Genomic DNA, 24267 nt, shown 5'->3' with positions numbered 1-24267 from the left:
AGATTAGTATTTAAAATAATGGTGTAATTGTAGGGATAATGAAAATAATGTTATAGGATATCTACATGGCCGGGTATAAAAAAAATTGAACAGTAAGGTAAAAAACGTGTGTGTGTGTGTGTGTGCGTGTGCGTGCGTGCGTGCGTGCGCGCGCATATAATTTTTATACACCATAGGATTTAATATGCACTTTAGTGTATTAAAGACCATTCAGTACACTTACTACTTGGGGTTGGCCCTTCTGTCATGCCTTATCTGTATTTACACAAGTGCGACCAATAAGGTGTCTGTTTGGGGAAGTGCCAACTAAACCATGAACGAATACTAGGGATATTCAACCCTATTTTATATACAGATGGGCGGCCCTAGATGTAAAGTCATCAGTTTTATTTTGCCTAGTGAAAGAGAAGGAGCTAGGAACCCCGACGGGCCCATCAGTCCGTCCTTCTTTTTTTTTTTTTTTTGTCTGCAGAAGCTTGGCTTTTTGCGTGAGATAGCAGATCACAGTATCAACTATCAACAGCCGGCTGGGTGACAGGCTGGATACCCTTATCCTTGTAGTCTCCCCAGTCTGGGCCATCGAGCGTGTGCAGGTTTGCATCTCCGCGCTAGACCGGCCACGACAAAACCTCAGCTCCAGAGGTGGTCAGTGAGCTTTTATGCTCCGGGGCACACATATGACTGGGCTACTGATGTATGCGTCAGTGTGCCGGGCCAGCAGCCACCCTATACTGATAAGCGAGTGGGTCTGTGATGGAATGTCTCCCAGCTCTTCAGGACTGGTAAGTACAGCTCTCCCTGCCTCGGTGGGGCTGAGCAGCTGGGCATTCCCTGGGAGGTTGATTCGGGGGCCCCTCACCTCCCTCTCTTCTCTCCCTGTGCCTTTCACCCTCCCTGGTGCTGCTGAGCGTTTTGTGTGTTTGTGCAGGGGCTGTGTGGGCTGGGAGCCAACAAAGACTACATGCGCTACCTGCTGAATAGCGCAGAACTCCTCGGGGGGGGGGGGGGGGAGCTAGGAGCCCCTCAGGACAGTGACGGTCCCACCCTCTTTACTGCTTCTGGCTAAGTCTCCTTCGGGTGGCAGACAGGGTAGGGTCAGCATGGCTTCAGAAATTGGTGTTTCTTCCCCCGAAATCCAGGCAATTGTAACCAGGTCGCCTGTGGACTGCGCAGTGCCCATGGACACCTTGTCAGCGGTCCTCAATTCGTTCGTTGCTAAGATGTAGGCGGTGCGTGGGCGCAAAGGTGCTAAAAAGTGGCCCCCGTCCTCTGGGGGGAGCTCTGATGCAGACTTGGGTCCCGCTGAAACTGATGATCCCTGCTCTGTCTTGTCAGATGACGCTGACCAGGACAGTGAGGATTAGTCCCCGTCCGGGTCCGTGCGCGACAAAGTGATTGTTGCAGTACTTCTCACAGCTGTGCGTTATACCCTGAAGATTCAGGAGCCAGCAGATTCTTCTGCTGAGGTAGCGGTCCCTTTTGGGTCCCATAAGCCAGCCCGTTCACCTAAGGTGTTCCCGTATCTGACTTATTTTGAGAAGTTCATTTACAAGGAATGGGGTCGACTGCAACGGACCTTTTCGGTTCCCAAATACATGGCAGTGGAGGAGAGCCTTCTCAAAAAGTGGCCGGCTCCTCCGGTCGTGGACCCCCCAGTATCCAGGTTAAACAAAGTAACCACGATCCCAGTAGAGGGGACTCCTGCATTTAAGGATCCCACGGACAGGAAGGCCAAGGCAGTGGCCCGTTCCTTGTTTTATGGTTGTGGGGTCAGCCATGCGACCAGTACTGGCATCCACGCTTGTGTCGCAGACACTGAGTGGGCAAAACTGTTGCACCGAGAATTGGGCGAGCAACAGGCTTCCCCTGTCTATGTGGAACTAGCAGAACAACTAGTGCAAGGCCTTAAGTACCTTTTTGTGACGCGGCCCTGGATACTCTCCCCCTATTATCCAGGGCTCCAGTGTCAGTAGGGGTGCTGAGGCACCTGATTTGGTTAAAATGATGGTCTGCTGACCAGGCATCTAAAAAAGCCCTGACGGATCTTCCCTTCCTTGGCGACTGGCTCTTTGGATGACGTTAAGAATTCCACAGGTGGTAAGAGTACTCTACTCCCACAGGCCAGGAAGGCTAAGGAGCCATGCTGTAAGCAAGGGCCCTCTTCTTCCGCTCACAACCGGCTTTTTCGTCCGCCCGGAGCTTCGGCTAAACGTCCCCAGCTCGACAGGACGACCACGGAAGGACTGAAACGTCCCTGGTACCGCAAGCCTAAGAAGCCTGTGAACAAAAAAGCTACAGCATGAAGCTTTTCCCCCCCACCCATGTCTCGGGTGGGAGATCGCCTACGGGAGTTTGCAGCCTCTTGACTGTCTGACCAATGGGTCTGCGATCTGATTTCCACAGGCTACAAAATAGTTTCTTTCTTAGCCCCCAAACAGATTCTTCTCCCCAGCATACCCGTTTCCCGGCTCGCCCGAAGGCCCTCTTGGGAGTCCCTGTTCCGGAATCGGAAAGGTTTCCATGGGTTCTACTCAAACCTGTTTGTAGTTCCCTAGAAGTAAGGGGTTTGGCCAATTTTGGATCTAAAAGCCCTCAATCACTTTGTGAAAGTGTAGAGGTTCAGAATGGAATCAGTTCGCTCAGTAGTCGCTGCACTCCAAGGGGACTTCTTAGCATCCTTAGACATCCAGGATGTGTACCTGCACATACCCATTCGCCTCTGGCATCAAAAGTTTCTGCGGTTTGCAGTCGGAAGCCCACTACCAGTTTGTGGCTCTCCCTTTTGGTTTGTCATCAGCCCCCCCGAATCTTTACCAAGGTATTGGCTCCAGTGTTGGTGTTGCTGTGGGATCACGATCGTGGGATATCTAGACGCTGTTCTCCTGAGAGCATCTTCTGCCTCAAAATTAGAGGAGGATGTGGCGATCGCCATGCAGAATCTGCAAGAGTTTGGGTGGCGTTTAAACCTAAAGAAGTCCATGGTAGTACCGACCCAGCGTTTGGAGTACCTAGGCTTGTTGTTGGACTCCAGGGAAGCAAGAGTTTTTCTCCCTTCAGACAAGCTGCAGACTCTCAGAGCCGCGGTAAAGCTGCTGATGAACAGTGGTCGTCACTTCGCTTCGGGTCCTGGGTCTCAGGGTGGCTCCCTTTTGAGGTGGTACCGTATGCCCAGTTCCAAACCAGAGTTCTACAGAAGGAGATTTTATCGAAATGGGACAAATTTCAGTTGAACCTGGATCGGCAAATCCAGGTGAGCCAGCTGGTCAGGTATTCACTGATCTGGTGGCTGAGGTCCCCAGTGCTTCAGTCGTTCCTTCCTCTAAAATGGACAGTGATCACAACGGATGCCAGCTTATCCGGCTCGGGTGGAGTGATGGGGGTTCAGTCTGCTCTGGGCCTCTGGTCGACAGAGGAATCCAAACTACTGATCAATCTGCTCGAGCTGAGAGCGATCAGACTGTGCCTTTCCACATGGTCGATGAGATTACAAGGGCGTCCGATCAGGATCCAGTCAGACAAAGCCACTGCAGTGGCATATGTCAATCACCAAGGAGGAGCAAGAAGCTCAGCCGCCTCTCGGGAGGTCGCTCACATACTTCGGTGGGCAGAGCAACATGTACCGGCCCTGTCGGCCATTTACATCCTAGGAGCGGAGAACTGGCAGGCGGACAATCTGAGTCGCCAGATGCTGGACCCAGGAGAATGGGTGTTGCATCCGGAGGTGCTCAGGCTACTGTGTCTGCGGTGGGGCACACCAGACGTGGATCTTCTGGCCTTCCGTCTCAATTGGAAGGTGCCGAGATTCGTGTCCAGGACAAGAGATCCTTGGGCAGACGCGTCAGATGCGCTGGTAGCTCCGTGGAGTCAGTATCAGCTGATCTATGCCTTTCTTCCGTTGAAGCTACTCTGCAGAGTGGAAGTCGAGGGTATTCCAGTAATTCTGGGCGCCCCGGATTGGCCTCAACATCTATGGTATGCAGACCTAGTATGGCTGGTGGCAGACGCTCCCTGGCGACTGCCGTTATGCGAGGACCTTCTGTCTCAAGGTCCGATTCTCCATCCTGCTTTACCATCGTTAACTTTAACAGCGTGGCTATTGAAAGCCAGGTGTTGAGGAACAGGGGTCTGTCGGACTATGTTGAGAGCAGGGAAATCCTCTTCCAGGAAGATTTATCATCGTACCTGGAAGGCCTACATCTCCATGTGTGAGGAGAAAGGATGGCATCCGCGCTCCTTTGCTATATCCAGGATCCTGCTGTTACTTCAGCAAGGAGTAGACCAGAAGTTGGCATTAAGCACCATTAAAGGACAAATATATCAGTCTTGGCTGTCTTTTTTTCAGTGACCCCTGGCGTCTCACTCACTGGTGAGTACCTTTGTTCAAGGGGTGCGACAGGTAGTCCCTCCGGTGTGCGTCCACCGTTACCCCCGTGGGATCTGAACCTGGTATTATCGGCGCTGCAAAAACCGCCATTTGAAAATATCAGGGAGATCCCTCTCTTGACTCTTTCCCAGAAAGTGGTCTTTCTAGTGGCCATTACATCGGCCAGGAGGGTTTTTGGAACTGGCGGCCTTGTCCTGCAAGTCGTCCTACCTGGTTATCCACAAAGATAAGGTGGTGTTGTGTCTGCAACCGTCTTTTGTGCCGAAGGTGGTTTTGGCGTTTCACATCAATGAGGACATTGTGTTACCATCTCTGTGTCCTAAGCCAACACATCCTAAGGAGGTGGCCCTTCACGCTCCTGGGCGTGGTTCGGGCTCTGAGGGTGTATTTGTCTGCCATGGCTCCCTTCCGGAAGTCAGACTCGCTGTTTGTTTCGGTGGCTGGTCCAAAGAAAGGCATGACGGTCTCGTCAGCCACCATTTCCAGGTGGATCAGACCGCTTGTGGTACAAGCCTACACCTTTAAGGGACAGGTGCCCCCCTTTCCAGTCACGACCCACTCCACCAGGGCAATCGGAATGTCTTGGACCTTCCGACAGGAAGCGGCTGTCGCTCAAGTGTGTAAAGCGGCGACCTGGTCGTCTGTCCACACGTTTACCAAGTTCTACAATGTAGACGTCAGTGCATTGGTGATGCCTGTTTTGGCCGCAAAGTTTTGCAGGCAGCTGTATAGTTGCAATTGAATATGCAATATTTTTTTTTTTTTCCTGTTTTTTCGATTAAAAATGCAGTACCGTTATTTAATGCACTGTTGCATTACATTCTGCAGTTTTTGGTGCGGTTGTGTGTAGTCACTCCTGTTGAGGGTACCCTGGTTTTGTGGTGGATTCTTCCACCGTTCCACGCACTGTTCTTCTTTTTTTCTGGGGTAAAATTTCACTAGTTCCCACTTGCCATGGTGGGTGAAGTTTTATGCTGTTTTCTCCTCGTTTGGCACTGCTTGGGGACGTCCCAATGGCTAAGAGAGGAGCTGTGTCGGTCTTTGAATATAAGAGAAAATAGGATTTTTTTTTTTTGTACTCACCGTAAAATCCTTTTTTCTGTAATTCACCGACTGACACAGCACCTGCCCCTCCTTTTTCTCTTTACGTTGTACTGATAACTGCATGGCTGGCCGGAGGGTTGTTACCCGGGGGACCGCCCTCTGGGTGGAACTGGAAAGTTCTGTGTGTTACATAACAAGTAATGCCTAGTATTCTCCTAAAGGTGGGCGTAACAACCCAATGGTTAAGAGGAGCTGTGCCGGTCGTGAATTACAGAGAAAAGGATTTTGCAGGGAGTACCAAAAATCCTATTTTTGGCAGTGCAAAGCTATTACCTTTTCTTGTGCACTCACTGGCTATGTAGAGACTGCCTGCGCCGGAGTCACACAGGCAACCCAGAGGACTAGAAACAATGAGGTCTTGACGGGACATGCATGCATGATGTTACTAGGATTTATGGGATGTGCAGACCCCAGGAGGGTAATCGGGGGACTGTTCATGACAGAGTGAATTTATCCCCATCCAGGAGGTTCAAGGAAGAAGCACAGAGGAACCTGGAGGCTGCTAAAGTAAAAACATGAAACATTTTTGAAAATCCTTCTGTTTAAAAAAAAAAAAGATAATAATCCAATGATTAATTGCTCAAGAGGGATATATTTTTCATAAAAAGCTGCGACTTTAGTACTATTTAAGCCGAGATCCAATCCAATATTTATAAGTGGTGTGTTGTAATATATTGTATATGTAAAATATATATATTGTATTGTTTGTTTTTAAGGTTGAACTGGATGGACTTGTGTCTTTTTTCAACCTAACTATATATTAAAATATATTTATTACTGTCTTTTTATAAAAGTATCTATTTACTAACGAGTACTATAACAATGATCAGCTTTTGTACATAATTATTTTTTTTTTATTTTTTTTTCCAGATTGGGAATCTTCAGCTGCACAAGGTGGATGAACTGGATTCCCTTGTTAAAGGATTGCTGTTTATAGATTCTGTCCGTTTTAATGGACAGGCTGAGTGCTATTATTTTGAAAATGCTTCACACCCTGAACAGTGCCAGAAGATCCCATTTAATCTGGATGACCCCTACCCTTTACTAGTTGTGAACATTGGCTCTGGAGTCAGTATTCTAGCAGTTCATTCAAAGGACAGCTATAAGAGAGTCTGTGGAACAAGGTAATAAGCTATGTAATTTAACCATATTAGAAAAACAGCAAGGGCGCACTCTACCCATGCACCAAACCCACTGTGACCTAAAACCTCACTTCTATTCATACCTGTCTAAAACTCGTAATGTAGAAAATAAAAGGAAGTCATAAAGATACCAGGCCTTATAGGGCAATGTGAAATTACCGTATATACTCGAGTATAGGCCGACCCGAATATAAGCCGAGGCCCCCAATTTACCCCCAAAAAAACTGGCAAACTTATTGACTCGTGTATAAGCCGAGGGTGAGACATGCCTGTCCATCCCTGTGTGTGTGTCCGTCCATCCCTGTGTGTCCGTCCATCCCTGTGTGTCCGTCCATCCCTGTGTGTCCGTCCATCCCTGTGTGTCCGTCCATCCCTGTGTGTGTGTGTGTGTCCATCCATCCATCCATCCCTGTGTGTGTGTGTGTCCATCCATCCATCCATCCCTGTGTGTGTGTGTGTCCATCCATCCATCCATCCCTGTGTGTGTGTGTGTGTCCATCCATCCATCCATCCCTGTGTGTGTGTGTGTGTCCATCCATCCATCCATCCCTGTGTGTGTGTGTCTCCATCCATCCATCCCTGTGTGTGTGTGTCTCCATCCATCCATCCCTGTGTGTGTGTGTCTCCATCCATCCATCCATCCATCCCTGTGTGTGTGTGTCTCCATCCATCCATCCATCCATCCCTGTGTGTGTGTGTATCCATCCATCCCTGTGTGTGTGTGTGTCTCCATCCATCCATCCCTGTGTGTGTGTGTCCGTGTCTGTGTGTGTGTGTGTGTGTGTGTCCAGCCTACCTGTGTCCCGAGCCTTTGTCCCGAGCCTCCGTCCCGTGCCTTGCCTCCTTGCCTCCGTCCCGTGTCGTGCCTTGCCTCCGTCCCGTCCCGTGCCGTGCCGTGCCTTGCCTCCGTCCCGTGCCTTGCCAGGATCGCCGCTCTTCGTCGGCGGCCATTGTAAAATTCAAAAGCCGCGCTTCCGCCTTCGCCTGTGATAGGCGGAACACTGAATTTCCCAGCAGCCTGTGTTCCGCCTATCACGGACATCGTCTCATCCTCGTCCGTAGTACGAGGATGAGACGATGTCCGTGATAGGCGGAACACAGGCTGCTGGGAAATTCAGTGTTCCGCCTATCACAGGCGAAGGCGGAGCCGGAGGCGCGGCTTTTGAATTATAGAATGGCCGCTGTCTGTCTGCTCGACACGCTGATCGAGCAGGCAGACAGCGATGACTCGAGTATAAGCCGAGGGGGGCACTTTCAGCCTCAAAAAAGAGGCTGAAAATCTCGGCTTATACTCGAGTATATACGGTAGTGCAAAAATACAAGGTGATAGCACAAATATACAACTGCTTTCGTTTTGGGGAGATGACAACCAGACAGCAAGTATGTGTTTAGCTGCCATTGGTCAATTTTTCTGTCTGAGTGGAGATGTGTATAGGGTAGGGTCAGTATACTAGCCACAACCCAAAGACATGGATTGCTACTAAGAAAAAGAATTAAGAAGCTCAAAGATCACAAATGTCCCATAGCACATAGTGGCTGTTTACAGTACAGATCTATTTATAATATGGGTAGGAGCACAGCTACATAATCCCACGTCCGCATGTGATGTCATACATGCGTCATGACACACAACATGTATTTGCTTATATAAATAACCAAAACCGCTCCACATGTCCCAATGCATAACCTGCAATTCAGCCCCATCCCTATGTGGGTTTTATGCCCTCAAGTGGCCATACAGTATATTGCATCCTCCTCTGCAGTGGGGGGGGGGGGGGGGGGGGGAGAGAGAGAGACATACTGCAAACCATATTTGCCATTAACAAGACTTCCAAAACTATCTTTCTGCTATATAGGGAAACTTATAATGCTAAATTGTTTTGTACTTGGTTACAAATGGTAAGGATGTAAATCCTCAATTAAGATCATATGGTGACCTAAAACCCAGTCACTTATTAAGCATATTACAAGGTTTTCTAATAACTGATCTGGAAGATTTCTATTAGTGGAAAATAACAACTTGCTGTCTATAATTGTATATATATTTTTTTTTTCAGTCTTGGTGGTGGGACCTTCCTTGGCCTTTGCAGTTTACTGACTGGATGTGATAGTTTTGAAGAGGCTCTTGAAATGGCATCATCTGGTGATAGCACAAAAGCAGATAAATTGGTACGGGATATATATGGAGGGGATTATGAACGGTTTGGACTTCCTGGTTGGGCAGTAGCATCAAGGTAACAACATATAATTTGTTTTCATCACAATTTACAATCATTTTTTTATAGGGATGCACCGAAATTTCGGCAAAATGGCGAAAAGGAATTCTGGCGCGCTGCAGTCCTCTCCCCCTCCCTCCTTGCCGCGATCTCTGTGTGTCACTGAGCTTAAATACAGACTGCAGTAACAATGTTCCACCTCCTGTGACAGACGGCACACTGATCCAATGGTGGGACATTGAATCAGTGTCACGTGATTACAGGAGGCGGGACATCGTTATCGGCAATTCAAATGCAGCTGCTGTGTCACAAACGGAGATCGGCGCTCTGATTCAGGAACTAGCAGGCTGCACGACAGGCACTGGCAAGCTGCATGATGGGCACAGGTGAGGCTGCATCTTATAGGCACAGGCGGGCTGCCTCTAAAGGGGCACATGCAGGCTGCATGACCTCATACCATGTCCCCAGTCTCTGGCCATCTCCTGTACCATGTCCCCAGTCTCTGGCCATCTCCTGTACCATGTCCCCAGTCTCTGGCCATCTCCTGTGCCATGTCCCCAGTCTCTGGCCATCTCCTGTGCCATGTCCCCAGTCTCTGGCCATCCCCTGTGCCATGTCCCCAGTCTCTGGCCATCCCCTGTGCCATGTCCCCAGTCTCTGGCCATCCCCTGTGCCATGTCCCCAGTCTCTGGCCATCCCCTGTGCCATGTCCCCAGTCTCTGGCCATCCCCTGTGCCATGTCCCCAGTCTCTGGCCATGGGTCATTTTTCGGCCTAGTGTATTTTTCATTTTCGGTATCTGTTTTGGCACCAAAAAACCCATTCGGTGCACAAATTTTTTACTGTACATACTGTATGCAACAATTTGACTCAAACAGCTTATAACTTATAATTCTTTGTAAGAGTTTGCCTGTCACAATGAAAATTAAGCATATTTATTTTAATGGGCTAAATGATAATGGACAGCATTACATTTCTGGGAAAGGTGTATATTTCTACTTCTGAATAACATAATGGTGTTCAGTCTTGCTGAACATACAGGAGACCAAATTAGTTTAGCTGAGGCTACTTTTAAAACACTTTTTTCAATTTTCCTGGGCAGTTCCACAAAGTTTGCTAATACAATTTCCTTTTCTGGAATATAGAGTGATAAGTTCAGATTGCTAGGGCACAACAAAAAACAAACAAATCCATGCCCTCCAGTATCTCTCTTTTCTGCAGAATCATTCTGATATTCAAATGAATGGGCTGAAGTTGCACTGCACCCGGATCTCAAGTAATTCCCCCAGGAACAAACAGTCCACTCTTGTGTGATGCATGATGGGAACCGGTCTGTTTTTTACAGAACAAGTTCTGCAAATGTAAGCAAGTTTTGAGACAAACCATTTACCACTGAGAGGAGTTCTTAGAATTATCAGATTTTATTTATTCATGTAAAACCTTTATCCCAAACTGAAAAAAAACTCAGCAATTTCCAGCTTGTGTGAAACGGGTCCCTCTATTTATTAAAACATATTTGGACTCGGACAACCGTATCCTTCAGAGTACAAGAATAGCCAGACATGAATGACTTTGCACTTGCAGTAGGCGTTCTGCAGCTATTGTTTTGCTGAGGCCTACTTTCTTTATCGTACATCATAGGACACAGAGCCTTAAGTAATTACTTAATGAGTTATAGGCTACCTTCAGGTGTTGACACTGGTAGACCCAATCAAGGAAGTTTTACTCCCTATATAACTCCTCCTTCCAGTAGCACATCATTTTCTTCGTCCGTGTCTAAAGGTGTTGGTCACAAGTGAAGATGTGCTCTGAGGAGCTCCAGAAGGGATCCATGCTGGATTTAAATAGCCTCCATAAAGACCAGATCTAGCCAAAGTGCCATTGAGGCCTAAAAGGATGGTACTTGGGGCCTCGCATTTGAAGCACGAGGTTTTGCCTGTAACGCATCTTTGTAGGGCTGGAACCCAGGGCTAAGTCTTGTTACATTACCTAAACTTCCTGATGGGGTGCTTTACAGGTCCAAGGCAGTTGGAACCCCGTTTTAGGGACCCAGACCCTGAAAGTTTGCTACGCAGCCCACCATGATGGGTGAAGGTTGGATTGTTTGTTAATTCAGAAAATCCTGTGGTGAGGATAAGGTAAGGGAAGAAACTTGTGTATTAAAAATATCTCTGCATTTCTTCCATTAGAGAAAATGTATCTATGCACATACCTTACTCTGTTGTCTTCACTGTAAGCTCAGTCCGTTTTGCAGCAGTATGTAGAGGGAGACTGCAAGGTAAGAGAAAACTGGGACCAGAGAGTTAAGGGGACAGCAGTGCTGTACCCACCTTACATACCCCCACTATACTGCTAATTGTTTTTTTCTGTGGATGTTTTCACTATTGTTTGTACCTACTGCTGGATGGGTCCCTGCTCCCCTCACAACCCCCACCCCCTTGTGTTGGCTCGGTGGACCCAAAAAAACTCTGCACACAAGCGCAGGAACTTTTTAAAAGTAAAAAGGGGCAGAATTTTTTTCTCAGAGGAGGCGGGGCCTAAGCGCGATGCTGTGAACATGCAGAAGGACATACGGCATGCTAAAAACAAATACAACACAGCTGTGACAGTCTCTCCTCGGCTGATGAGTAAAAAACGAGCAGCCTGCAAACACAGTGACTCAAGAGGAAAAACAGGGAGAAGAAAGATTCCCCCAAGAAGAACAGCGAGAGGCCTGTTTGATTATACAATTATACATTTTAATACATATCAAAAAGAACCACTTCAATAAACCTACACATCAAGCAGAGACCATAGATAATTCAAAGACAATGTTCTCTAATTAAAAAGGGGAAGTGCAGCTGCACATACACTTACACACATCTCACCAATACATATCCACAGACATGCCTATGAATATAGCCTATTCAAGCTATTAAACAAGGGGGCATGTGACTATTATCAATATGTGGGTGATGTATTTGTGCGGCCAAACAAAGCTAGATAGAAAACTATAGTCCAGCAACAAAATTGTAATGCACTATTTCATGCTCATTAAACATTTCCTTAGGTGGCAATTCATAGATTTGTTTTGTTGAAAGAGCAGCTAGGCAGCAGAGTATGTTATTTGTTATGGACATAAACACAGAGCAATCAGGCATTGATAAGCAAATTTGCACATCCTCAGTTAAGCAAAGCAGGGGGGATGGAATAAGGGAAGCCAAGCAGGAGCAAAGCAGAAGCAGAGCGTCACATATGAGAATGCTGTGACTACAGATACAAAGTATATCAGTCTTTCAAGGCTGCTTACCGCTACCTGCTTACAGAGCCGTCCATCCCTCCAAATCAAGCAGCCCATTGCCGAGGTAAGTAGTCTGGTGCCAGGTGCACTGTGTATTTAATAGCGGTATTCCATACTTTAGGCGGCCGTCTGTTTAAACATCCCGCCGTTGATCATTCACAAGCTGCCGCCATTCAATCCGCACTCATGTATCGAGCAAATAGTTCCCCTGTGTGACGCGCTGATGTCCCACCTTCTGACGCGTTTCGTTATCCAATGGGAACGCTAACTTCCTCAGAGCTGGGAGGAGTCTCGAGTCGGCTGCTTAAATAGTGACAGGACTATATTGACACTGCACACTAGACGCAGTACCGTCGTCAATCCACAAGATGTCAACCATTCACTCTTCCACTTATGCTTATCAATGACAATCAGCAAGGGTATTTTTGTGTGCACCGAATACAAGGCATATAAAAAAAAAGGGAAAGTTTTATTTTTTTTATTTTTTGAGTGTTAACTGAAAAAACTCCAGTTATATGTTTTGGTTTAGATCGCTCTCTCCAAAATAGATAACACCATAAGAGCTTGTCACAGAGCAGACAAATATCTTATGAGGATTACACATTCTCATTAATTAATAATAATGCAATCGTATGTAACCATTTTCAGCCATTCCTAAACTTGGGAAAGAGGGGGGCAGGAAGAAATTGAGTAATGAATAAACTAATGTGTATTCTGTGTTCAAACCGAACGGGACCATTGCATTTAAATAGTATGTCCTAATTTTTTACTTTTGAAATAAAATATAGTCAAAGTTACCCCTCCTAGGGGGTAAGAAGTACATAGATACGCTTTTTTTTATTTTTTTTTTTCTGTCAACCCTTTCGGGTTACCATTGTGAAATTGGGCAAAATGCACTGAGATGGGACGATCGTCATCTTTCTTTTTTATGCTACTAATGTGCCCGCCAATCCTTATACGAAGCTTACGATTAGTCTTCCCTACATATATCTTATTGCATGGGCACGTCAGAACGTAGATGACCCGGGTAGATGAACGGTTAATAAAACTTTTTTTTTTTTTTTATCCTAAATTCCTTTCCACCCTTGGGATTGGCGAATGCATCCGTCTTGTGTACATACCTGCAGATACTGCCGTGTCCGCAGGGAAACATTCCCATAGGAAGCCTAGAGCCGAAGGCCAGTTTTTTGTTTTTAGATCTTTTGTATTCCGAATGCACCAGAATATCATTTAGATTGCGTGCCCTTTTGGCCATCATCAACGGCCTGGGGCCAACAATATCTGAGATGGGGGGAGTGGATTTTAAAATATGCCACAAGGATCTCTTTCACCCGTGTCCACCGGGACCCGAAATTGGTAATGATTCTAGGATAGTTCTCAGTGATCTTTAAAGAAGACTTTTGTTCCTAATAGGGATTCCCACCTACGTTTCAAAGCCGTAGATTTAGCTTTAAGTGGCTGATGTGGGTAGCCTCTTTTTCTAAATCGTTTATATAAATCCTCAGCTTCTAGGAAGTGCTTATTCTGAGAGCAATTCCTCCTGATTCTTAGAAATTGGTATACCATTAATCAAGGATTTTGGATGATGACTTTATGCCTGGAGAAGGATGTTGGTGGCCGTTTCTTTTTGAAAGGTCTGTGTGACCACTTTATGGTCTTTTAATCATTGTAAATCCAAAAAAGGGAGGGTAGTAGCATGATGGGCATAGGTTAATTTGATATTTCTATCATTAATATTTAATTGGGATACAAACTCCAACAGTTCGTCCACGGTACCTCGCCAGACCATGAGTACATCATCTATGTACCTGAGCCACATTAGACAATGGCCGAGGTACATAGAGGATTGATAAACCACTTCCTCCTCCCATAGGCCTAAATGGAGGCATGCATAAGACTGTGCCCAAGGAGCACACATGCAGGTGCCTCTTTGCTGCTGGTAGTACACTCCCAATAACTGTAAGAAATTGTTATTTAACTTGAATTCCAAGAGTTCCACTAGGAACTCATTATGTGCCCCCACCAAGGGGTAATCAAGCTCAAGGAAGTGTGCCACAGCAGCAGTTCCCCATTCATGGGGTATCGACGTGTAGAGGCTTTCTACGTCAATGCCCACCAGTAGAACATCATCGAGGACGGTGAGGTCTATAAAATTGCGAAAATCATCTGTGTCCTTAACAAAAGATGGGAGCTTGCAGACCATTTCTTTAATTATAGAATCCACATACTTGCTGACCTTTTCCAGACTATAGGTCTTCCAGGAGGGCTACTAAGCGACTTATGTTGTTTCGGGATAATATAAAAGGTGGGAATAATAGGGTTCTCAATCTTAAGGTATTCAAACTCTTTTCTTTCCAAAAAAATAAAAAGAGGCCTGCTTCAAACCCCAGTTTAAGTTTGAAATTCAAGGTTTCGACAACAGGTCGGAAAGGGAGTTACCGTGAGTTTTTTGTAAGTAGATCTATCATTTAGGAGTCTCAAGGCCTCCTCTTCATATATTTTTTCACTCTTTAGAACTGTTTCCTCCCTTATCGCTCTTTTTTTTATAACCAAATCTGGGGCTTCTTCCAGATCTCTCCAAAGCTTTTCTTGCTTCACTTGATAAACTGGAATTGGGTTGGTCCCAAAAAATGTATCTTTCTCAGGTGCCTACGGACCAGATCAAGGAACACTCTCAGCCATTTATGTTTAGATAGTACTGGCATCTTTGTAGGCTAAATTGGCCATCCGCCTCAATGGCTGGTTAGAGTCTTCATTCATATCATTTGTCATTATTTTCATCAAGTAAAGGGAAGATTTTCCAGGGCTTCCCTCTCTTCCTTCTCCATATGCCCAGCTGTGGTTTCCTGATTGTTTGGTTGTTTAGTACTATGCCATGCTTTATAGAGCACCTTTCTCAAAAAGAGACTGATGTCCTTTAAAGACTTCAAATTCTGTCATTGAGGATGTAGGAGAGAGAGAATTCCCCCTTTGGAGAAGTTTAATATGGTACTCGTTTAATTGAAACGAAGATAGATCAGTTACATTTTTTGTGGTTTTCTCCATCAGCGTCTCCTCTGGCTTCTCAGTCTCCCACTTCTCTAGCTTTTGGTCCCTCCTTCTTTTTCTTTTACGTCTATGACGGTTTTTTTTCCCCCTTCCTTTGTTTTTCTTCTGGTTAGCATCTGTTTGGGATCTAAGGCTGGAATCTTCCCTTCTAGTTCCTCCTAAAAAAGTGACTGATTTTAAAGAGTTATCGTTTTCACGGTCACTTTCAGAGGAAGAACCTGTCCTCCTATTTTGGCTTTGTTGTCTAAATCTCAGCTCTCTAGACCAGGGGTCTCAAACTGGCGGCCCTCCAGCTGTTGCAAAACTACAAGTCTCATGAGACTTTGCAAGGCTGACAATTGCAAGCATAAATCCCACAGGCAAAGGCATGATGGGACTTGTAGTTTTGCAACAGCTGGAGGGCCATCAGTTTTTGAGACCCCTGCTCTAGACTGACTTCTGCTTCTAGTTTGCTTAGTTAAATCAAACATATCCCCACTTTCTGAGTCCAGAAGGTTTTGTCTAAATTTCTCCTTTTTGGTGTGTTTAATGTTTTTCTGTATTCTTTCATTCCCTTTTTAAATAAATTCATAATTCTTTTCAAATTCTGGTTCCTTCCTATGGTGTTCCAGAAGTAATGCACTCTGTTCAAACTCTTCCTGTATTTCATGTTGGATTTCCTCCTCTGCGTCAATAAGGCACAAGAGGTTTAACCCTTTATTAAGGCATTCGTCCTTCCATATCTGCATGAATCTCGGTGTATGGAGATGTTCTGCTGGTATCGCCCTCTCACGTAAACCCCTTGGTATCTCCTTGTTAGATATATGTGATTTAAGGGAAGAAATATCCCATTTTCTATTTTAAAAATCTAATCATCAGGTTTTTTTTTTAATGATTTTTAAATAATTTTCTCAAGGGTTCACCATCAGTACCCAGTTTCTCAATCTCTACAGAAAGTTGTGTAAATTTCCTGATCAATATCAGCATTGATCATATAAGCCATTGTGCACTCAATAAAAACTGTGGAATACAGTCAGTGGTCTCAGAACGGATCACAGATAATCCACAAAATTTCAAGAAAAATTGAATTTGGTGCCCGGATCAACCAAGTTTATTTTTATTGAATAAAGATTATTATTTAATTGATCAGCAACTTAATTCTGGACTAGAATCATCCAGAAACGGTGACTCCCCCGGTCTTATGGCATATCGGGAAAAACAGGGAGAAGAGAACGATTCCCCCAAGAAGAACAGCGAGATGCCTGTTGCTTGATTATACAATTATACATTTTAATACATATCAAAAAGAAACACTTCAATAAACCTAGACATCAAGCAGAGACCACAGATAATTAAAAGAAAGACTACCTTGCCTAATTAAAAAGAGGAAGTGGAGCTGCACATACACTTACACATATCTCACCAATACATACCCACAGACGCACCTATGAATACAGCCTATTCAAGCTATTAAACAAGGGGGCATGTGACTATTATCAATATGTGGGTGATGTATTCGTGCGGCCAAACAAACCTAGATAGAAAACTATAGTCCAGCAACAGCTGGAACAAAATTGTAATGCACTATTTCATGCTCATTAAACATTTCCTTAGGTGGCAGTTCATAGATTTGCTTTGTTGAAAGAGCAGCTAGGCAACAGAGTATGATATTTGTTATGGACATAAACACAGAGCAATCAGGCATTGATAAGCAATTTTGGACACAAGAGCTGTGGGACACGTGAGGGTTGCAAACTGGCATTCCTGATACAGGAACGACACTTTTTTTCCCAGCACTAGCCTGAATTTTATAACGGCTTTAAAATGTCATGACTATTTTCAGCGAATAAGTGCAATTTGTATAGTGTCTGTGTCTATTTTTTTTTTGTACTTGGGTCTATGCCTGCCAAAAAAGTAAAGGTTTCACCCCCAGGCACTAGGATCCCGAGTGGCATTTCTATGCTGTCAGCCTCGCCTGAATTACCAGTTATGGAAAGCCAGGGTGAGCCATTGGAACAAATTGATGGTGCAACTGCTTCTCACATCTCAGCCCCTTATACGTGACTGAAGATGTCCTTTCCTCCTCCCTGCAGGGTCTGGAAAAAAGATTAGCAGCTTTAATCGCATCCTTCATTCTGATGGATAGGAAGCGTGCTGAATCCCCCTCCCCACTTCAGAGCCTTTGCAAGGGGAACAGTGGGCACAGGATGAGGTGCTACTCTCAGTCAATCAGGAGGAAAAACAGACGATGACTCCTCAGCAGAGGAAATTGAGGTAGATGAGCCTTTTTTCAGCCTCTAAAATCTGACAAATCGCTGATACAATATACAAAAACTTATGGAGATGGTTCAATTTACATTCATGCTACCACTAACGGAGTTGAAAATTTTGGTTTCTTCCTTGGGTTCCTTTTTAAAACTCTATCAACCTTTGCATGCGTTTCCTGCACATTCATTACTAGTACAGCTTATTTTTGCTGAGTGGGATCACCCTGATAAGCCTTTTCTCCCTCCTAGGGAATTACAATTTTCTTATCCCCTGGAGAAGAAATTCTCCAAAAGATGGAAAATACCAGCAGTTGACTCTGCGATTTTACAATACGAATAAAGGCCTAACTTGTCCATTAGACGATGCTTAACGATCCAACAAATAAGGAGTTGAAATCCCTGTTAAAATCCTTTTTTTAAGGATCTGCTCTCACAGGGTCCGATATTATAGAGTCTGGAGGGCTTATGTTTCCTGGTGTGAATCCACCCTCTGCGATTATATCATAGGCAGAATTCTTGCCTTTCTACAATTGGGGGTAGGAATGAAATTCGCCTTGAGTACTATTAAAGGCCAAGTCTCAGCTTTATCAGTCTTATTTCAAAGACCACGTGCTACTCGTTCTTTAGTCCGAGGTTTTATACAAGAGGTAACACGGCTTAATCTGCCCGTCAAACCTCCCTTGAACCCTTGGGACTTGAACTTAGTTTTGTCTGTGTTACAAAACACAACCATTTGAACCAATACAACATATTTCCCTAGTCTTTCTGACAAAGAAGTTGGTATTTTTGGTTGTTATATCCTCAGTAAGGAGGATTTTGGAATTGGCTGCTCTTTCTTGTAAAGAGCCATATTTGATTTGTCATGGGGGTGTTTTTTGATTTAAAAAAAATAAAATGGTTTCAGGTTTCACCTGAATCAAGATATTGTCCTGTCATCTATTTTTTTTTTTTTTTTTTTTTTTTTTTTTTCAAAACCATGTTCCAGGGAAGAAAAGTCACTACATTTGTCTTAATGTGGTGAGAGCAGTGAAAATCTAGTTAAAGAAAAGTGCTCAGATTTGTAAGACTGATGTCTTACGAATGTCTTATTTATTCTGCCAGAGGGTCCTAAGAAAGAACGGGCAATGTCAAAATCCACTGTCGCTAAGTGAATTCGGCAAGTGATAATTCAAACTTATAATTCAAACTTATGATTTAAGGGGTAAGATTCCCCAGTTTCAAGTTAAGGTGCATTCTACCAGAGAGGTTATACTTCTTGGGCAGTGCATCATCGGGCCTCCATGGCTTAAATCTGTAAGGGCGCAACTTGGTATTCAGTGCATGCATTCACAAGATTTTATCAGGTGGCTGTAAGGAGGTATGAGGATAACGCCTTTGGGCGCATTCTGCGGGTTGTTTCTCCATCCCCTCAAGTAGCATTGCTATGGAATGTCCCATTAACTGGTTCCCGACCGGCGCACGCCAATGCGCGTCAGCGGAATGGCACAGCTGGGCAAATGGGCGTACCTGTATGTCCCTTTAAATTTGCCGGAGTGCCATAACGTGCGCGGCGCGTGTGACACCCGGGACCGTGAGTCGGGTTGCGGGTCCCGCGGACTCTTTATCGCTACAAAAAAAATATATGTAGAAGGATACGTATCGGCCTAAACTGAGGAAAAAATGTTTATATATTTTTGGGCGATATTTATTATAGTAAAATGTAAAAGAGTGCGCTTTTTTTTGTTTATAGCGCAAAAAATAAAAACCACAGAGGTGATCAAATACCACCAAGAGAAAGCTCTATTTGTGGCAAAAAAAGAAGTCAATTCTGTTTGGGAGCCACGTTGCACGACCCGCAATTGTCAGTTAGAGTAACGCAATGCCGAATCGCAAAAAAGGCTCTGGTCCTTGGCCAGCAAAATGGTCTGGGGCTTAAATGGTTAAGTAATTATTTAAGGCAGGGCTTGACAAATTTGCTTGGAATCTAGGAGCCAGCTAAAAAAGTTAGGAGCCAGGTTTTTTTTTTTTTAACGGACAACAGCTTTATTTTCAATATAAAAATTAACCAATCTTTAATTTAACACAGACATCTAAAACCAAACATATATAGGCATTTAACTTGTGTAGGTAATGAATATATTCTGATGTGACACCAAGTGTTTAGTGCAATGTAATTTTTTTTCACTTGGCTTTTTGTGGCCATGAATATGCCTTGTACCAATGGTCAACAGCTTTTGCAGGATCAAAATCCTTCACTGATGGTCCATTCATGTTGGTCATCAACAAATCACCTAAACTTTCTTGCTGCATTAAAGATCTGAACTTATTTTTTACAAAGTTCATTAAGCTGAATCCTCTCTCACAACATGCGGTTGACAGGCAAAACACACACTATAGACAACAAGTTTCCCAAAACTGGAAACCTGTCTGTGTTGGAGTTCACAGTTTCTTTCCTTTTCCAAGAACTTTAAATTCATACCACTCATTGTGGATTGCATGCATGCATTTATCATGCATTTCAGGCATTGAAAGTTGTTTCTGGAAATGCTGAGCCAATGTTGTAATGTCATCAACACCATAGTCCTGTAGTGCTTTTCCCGATGGCCAGGCAAAGGTATCAAACACTGCAGTGGAGCGTTCAATATTCCTTTGAATCAGAAATCGCTCTTCTAGGTATTTTTGCACCATACTGAATCAATTTGTCCTTTTCATTTTGGATCAAAGAAGTTACAGTATTGCTGAGTCCATGCAACTGTACATCTTGATACTGTCCTTTGAGTGATGTTCCAGTTAGAAATCTCTCCTCATATTGTTTTGGCACATCTTTGAGTGCTTTTAAAGAAGAAATTGTGTTTTTCACATGCAACTCAATTGTGCTTAAGAAAAGCTCTTCCCTTTTGAAATAAAAGGGAGAGGTTCTTAATAATTTCTAGTTAGTCAAGCAGAAAATGGAGCATGTGAACAAATTTAAAATCAGTTAGTTTTTTCAACAAACCATGTGCAACTGCAGAAGCACGGTCTTTTTCTGCAGCAACACCTTCAAGGTGGACTGTCACACATTTCCAAACGTGCAGAGAGAGCACTGACTTTACTTGACACCCATCTTACATTATGCAAGTACTGAAATTTCTGGATTTTTTCATGAAAACTTTCAGCTACCTGCTTTAGCTGTCGCATTCTCTTGGGTGAATGCTGGTAAAATTGGTACAGCTTCTTTAAAACCGAGTCAAGGTCATCAATGCATTTTCCATCTTTTACAGAGCTTAAAGCGGGATTCCACTGCCGTTTTTTTTTTTTTTTTTTTTTTTTTTTTTTTACCTGTGTCACTGTTGGGCGATTCCTACCGGGTCTTTGCAGCCACGATCGGCGTCTTTTTAACCCCCGGCGTGACGATTTCATTGCTAAGGAAAACTTTTAAAAAAGCAGTCCGGCGGTTTCCATTTTCACTGTGGGCGTTTGAAGCCCACAGGCATTTACTTCCTGGATGCGATGACACTGAGCTCCCAGCATCCACTGCTCCATCTCGCACATGCTCATTGAGTGTCCTCTTTGTTTTCCTTCCTTTTGTCTCCTGTGCTATAGTGGTAATGGCTGATAGAGTTGCCTGCCCACTTTCAAAATGGCAATTTTGGCTTGACTGTGTCCCCCATGGATTCCTGGGAAATAGCTAAAGAAGTTCCCAGGGACCATTGCGAAGCCGATAAACACGCCTACTCCCACGGGAGGAGAGCCCAGAAGTCGGCATAAACATTAAAAATAAAAGGTAAATACTGCATATTATTTTATTTCAATGGTCATAACTGCATCTATGTTCCAAAGCCATTTGAATAAGACGAACTTGCAATTTCTGTACAAAACCACTTTAATACACTTAAATTTAATCGGTGTGCAACACAGTGAATGCCAATTACATGGCTAAGATTTTGACGTACTTTCTGTACCAGTTCATTTTCAGCTCCAATCATGCTTGCAGCACCATCTGTACCGATTCCAATTAGCTGGTTTGAAAAAAGCCAGTCTAAAAGACCATGTGTCTTCAGCTCTTTAGTGATGGTTTTTTTAAGTACCCATCTGCAGTTGCCATTTCAAGAGGTAAGACTGATAGAAATACTACTTTGATCCTATTGTTCTTGATGTATCTGACATACAATATTAATTCTTCTACTCCTCCTTTGTCAGTTGATCCATCTAGCATCAAACTAACATATTTGGCCTCCTTTAGCTCGCAGATAAGTTCTTTCCGGATTACAGTTGCAATATGTGAGATTAATTCCTTGCATCTCTTGTCATTTGCATACTCCTCTCTCACAGCAACCCCTAGTTTCCCTGTCAGCTCTAACAAACCTTTAAAGTCTGTATATGGCTTGTTGTTTTTTGCAATAGAATAGGCCACATTAAATAGAACTTTCATGTGGTTGAACATCCCTTGGTCCATTTTCTTAACGCATGCAGCCAATGGCGTAGCTTCTGGAGCCAACAGGGCGTGTTTTGGCTTTTATAGATTTGTCATGCTGGAGTGACTTTCCATGTTTTTTGAAGGTCTCCAATTTAAATGGTCCTGAAAACCCTTTCACAATCTTGGATGTGTGGTCAGCAATGCCAGGGAAGGAGGCACAAATCTCACATATGGCTATGCCTGTATTATGGTCAAATTTAAGCCATGTGAGTTCATTGCATTAACCCTTTCCCGCCGAGCGTACGCAGATCTGCGTACTCGGCTTCCGGGGGGTATACCGGGATGATGCCCGCACCTGCAGGCATCATCCCGGTACCGTTTTTTTCAGCGGGCGATTGGCTATCCAGCCATAACAACCGATGCGGCTAAAAGCCGCTCGGCTGTTATGCCGGAGGAGCGGGAGGGGACGTCCCCCCCCCTCCCGCCGCTGTTACCGGTGCTCCCGCTCCATCGGGAGCACCGATTCCTGTTGCGATGCCTCCGGCCGCTGGGGAGGAACTGGAACGAAGCCGTAATCGGCTTCGTTCCAGTCTCCTCATAGTAAACACAGAAGCGACGTCATGACGTCACTTCCCGTTTACTCGGCTGCCAATGGCGCGGTTTTAAAAAAATATCCGGTATTCAGAATCGCCGTTTTCGGCGATCTGAATACACTGAAGTGTAAATGAGGGGTGGGGGGTCTTTTAGACCCCCGATCCCTCCATAAAGAGTACCTGTCACCGCCTATTACTGTCACAAGGGATGTTTACATTCCTTGTGACGGCAATAAAAGTGATCAAATTTTTTATTTTATTTTAAACAATTTAGTCATTTTAAAATAAATAAAATAAATAAAACAATTACAATTTTTTTTTAAAGCGCCCGCCGTCCCCGCGAGCTCGCAAAGCAAAGAAAGCGCATACGGAAGTCGCGCCCGCGTATGTAAACGGTGTTCAAATCACACATGTGAGGTATCGCCGCGATCGTCAGAGTGAGAGCAATAATTCTAGCACTAGATCTCCTCTGTAACGCTAACCTGGTAACCGTAAAAAATGTTTAAAGCGTCGCCTATTGAGATTTTTAGGTACCGTGCTTTGTCGTCAATCCACAAGTGCGTGCAATTATAAAGTGTGACATGTTTGGTATCTATTTACTCGGCGTAACATTATCTTTCACATTATGCAAAAAAAATTGGATAATTTTACTGTTTTTTTTTTTTTTTTTTTAATTCATGAAAGTGTCCCTTTTCCCAAAAAGTTGCATTTAAAACACCGCTGCGCAAATACCGTGTGACATAAAATATTGCAACAAACGCCGTTTTATTCTCTAGAGTCTCTGTTAAAAAAATATATATAATGTTTGGGGGTTCCAAGTAATTTTCTAGTAGAAAATATGGATTTTAACTTGTAAACACCAAATTCCAAAAATAGGCTTAGTCATGAAAGGGTTAATCTTGTTTAAACTTCCTTCTTTCTTCATTTTGAGGGTGACTTGTTGAAGGGGACTTCTCTGCTGGTTGTTCTTTTGTGCCACTTGATTCTGCAGTAACATGTTGCACTTCACTTTCTGAACAAGAAGTCTTTGCAAAGAAATTTGTCATTCATCTTCTGGTGTCACAGCTTTTGCGGCACGTTTTCATTTTTTCTGAATTCCCAAACAAAGATGGTTTTGTTGAATTCCCAAACGAAGAAGATTTAGTACACATTATTACTTAAAGTGGAGAGCCACCCTGAAAAAAAAAATACATAAATTAGAAAAAATCAGAAAAAAAAATGATTTTTTTTTTTTTTTTTAACTTACCAGAAATGCCTGTTGCTAGGCACATCGTGCTAATCTGCCTTTTCCTCCTCCGCGGAGATCTTCTATCTTCTCTCCTCTGTGCGGCGTCTTCTGGGTAATGGGTCGCACTGTGTTCTAGGAACTGTGTGTCCCAGAACACAGCGTGACCCGTTCACAAAGCGCTGCGCGACTCGCGCATGCGCAGTAGGAAACGGGCAGTGAAGCCGCAAGGCTCCACTGCCTGTTTCCCTTAGCAAAAATGGCGGTGCCGAGAGCCGAGGGACGGGTCAGCCTCGGGCGGCCGACATTGCGGGCGCCCTGGACAGGTTAGTGTGCTTATTAAAAGTCAGCAGCTACAGTGTTTTCAGCTGCTGACTTTAATTTAAAACTGGCCCTCCTCTTTAATGGCATAGTCTCCAACATTTTAATTAATTTAATATATATTTATTCTTTAAAAGCAAAGCACTCCTTCTCTTATGTAGCCCTGATGTGTATCTTTACAGATGCTACTGACATCTCAAGTGACATTAATACAGTGATCAGTGATAATATACACTGTCACTAATAATGACACTGGGTAGGAAGGGGTTAACACCAAGGGCAATCAAAGGGTTAACTATGTTCTTAGTAGCGTGTGTTTACTATGTGGTGCTTT

At 44.3% G+C, this 24267-nt stretch overlaps 1 protein-coding gene across 1 annotated transcript in view; it reads left to right on the top strand.

The window, feature by feature from the left end:
- Window positions 1–24267, top strand: part of PANK3 (pantothenate kinase 3) — a 72267-nt gene that overhangs the window by 10766 nt on the left and 37234 nt on the right. Inside the window, exons 4-5 of the mRNA XM_077473500.1 lie at window positions 6359–6612; window positions 8688–8864. Of these exons, the coding sequence (XP_077329626.1) occupies window positions 6359–6612; window positions 8688–8864 (431 nt within the window). The remainder of the gene's footprint in view (window positions 1–6358; window positions 6613–8687; window positions 8865–24267) is intronic.

Source organism: Lithobates pipiens, unplaced genomic scaffold (genome assembly GCF_037356315.1).
Source record: "Lithobates pipiens isolate NorthernLeopardFrog02 unplaced genomic scaffold, aLitPip1_a1.2 Scaffold_8, whole genome shotgun sequence".
Taxonomy (NCBI): domain Eukaryota; kingdom Metazoa; phylum Chordata; class Amphibia; order Anura; family Ranidae; genus Lithobates; species Lithobates pipiens.
This window is presented reverse-complemented; position numbering and strand designations above follow the sequence as displayed.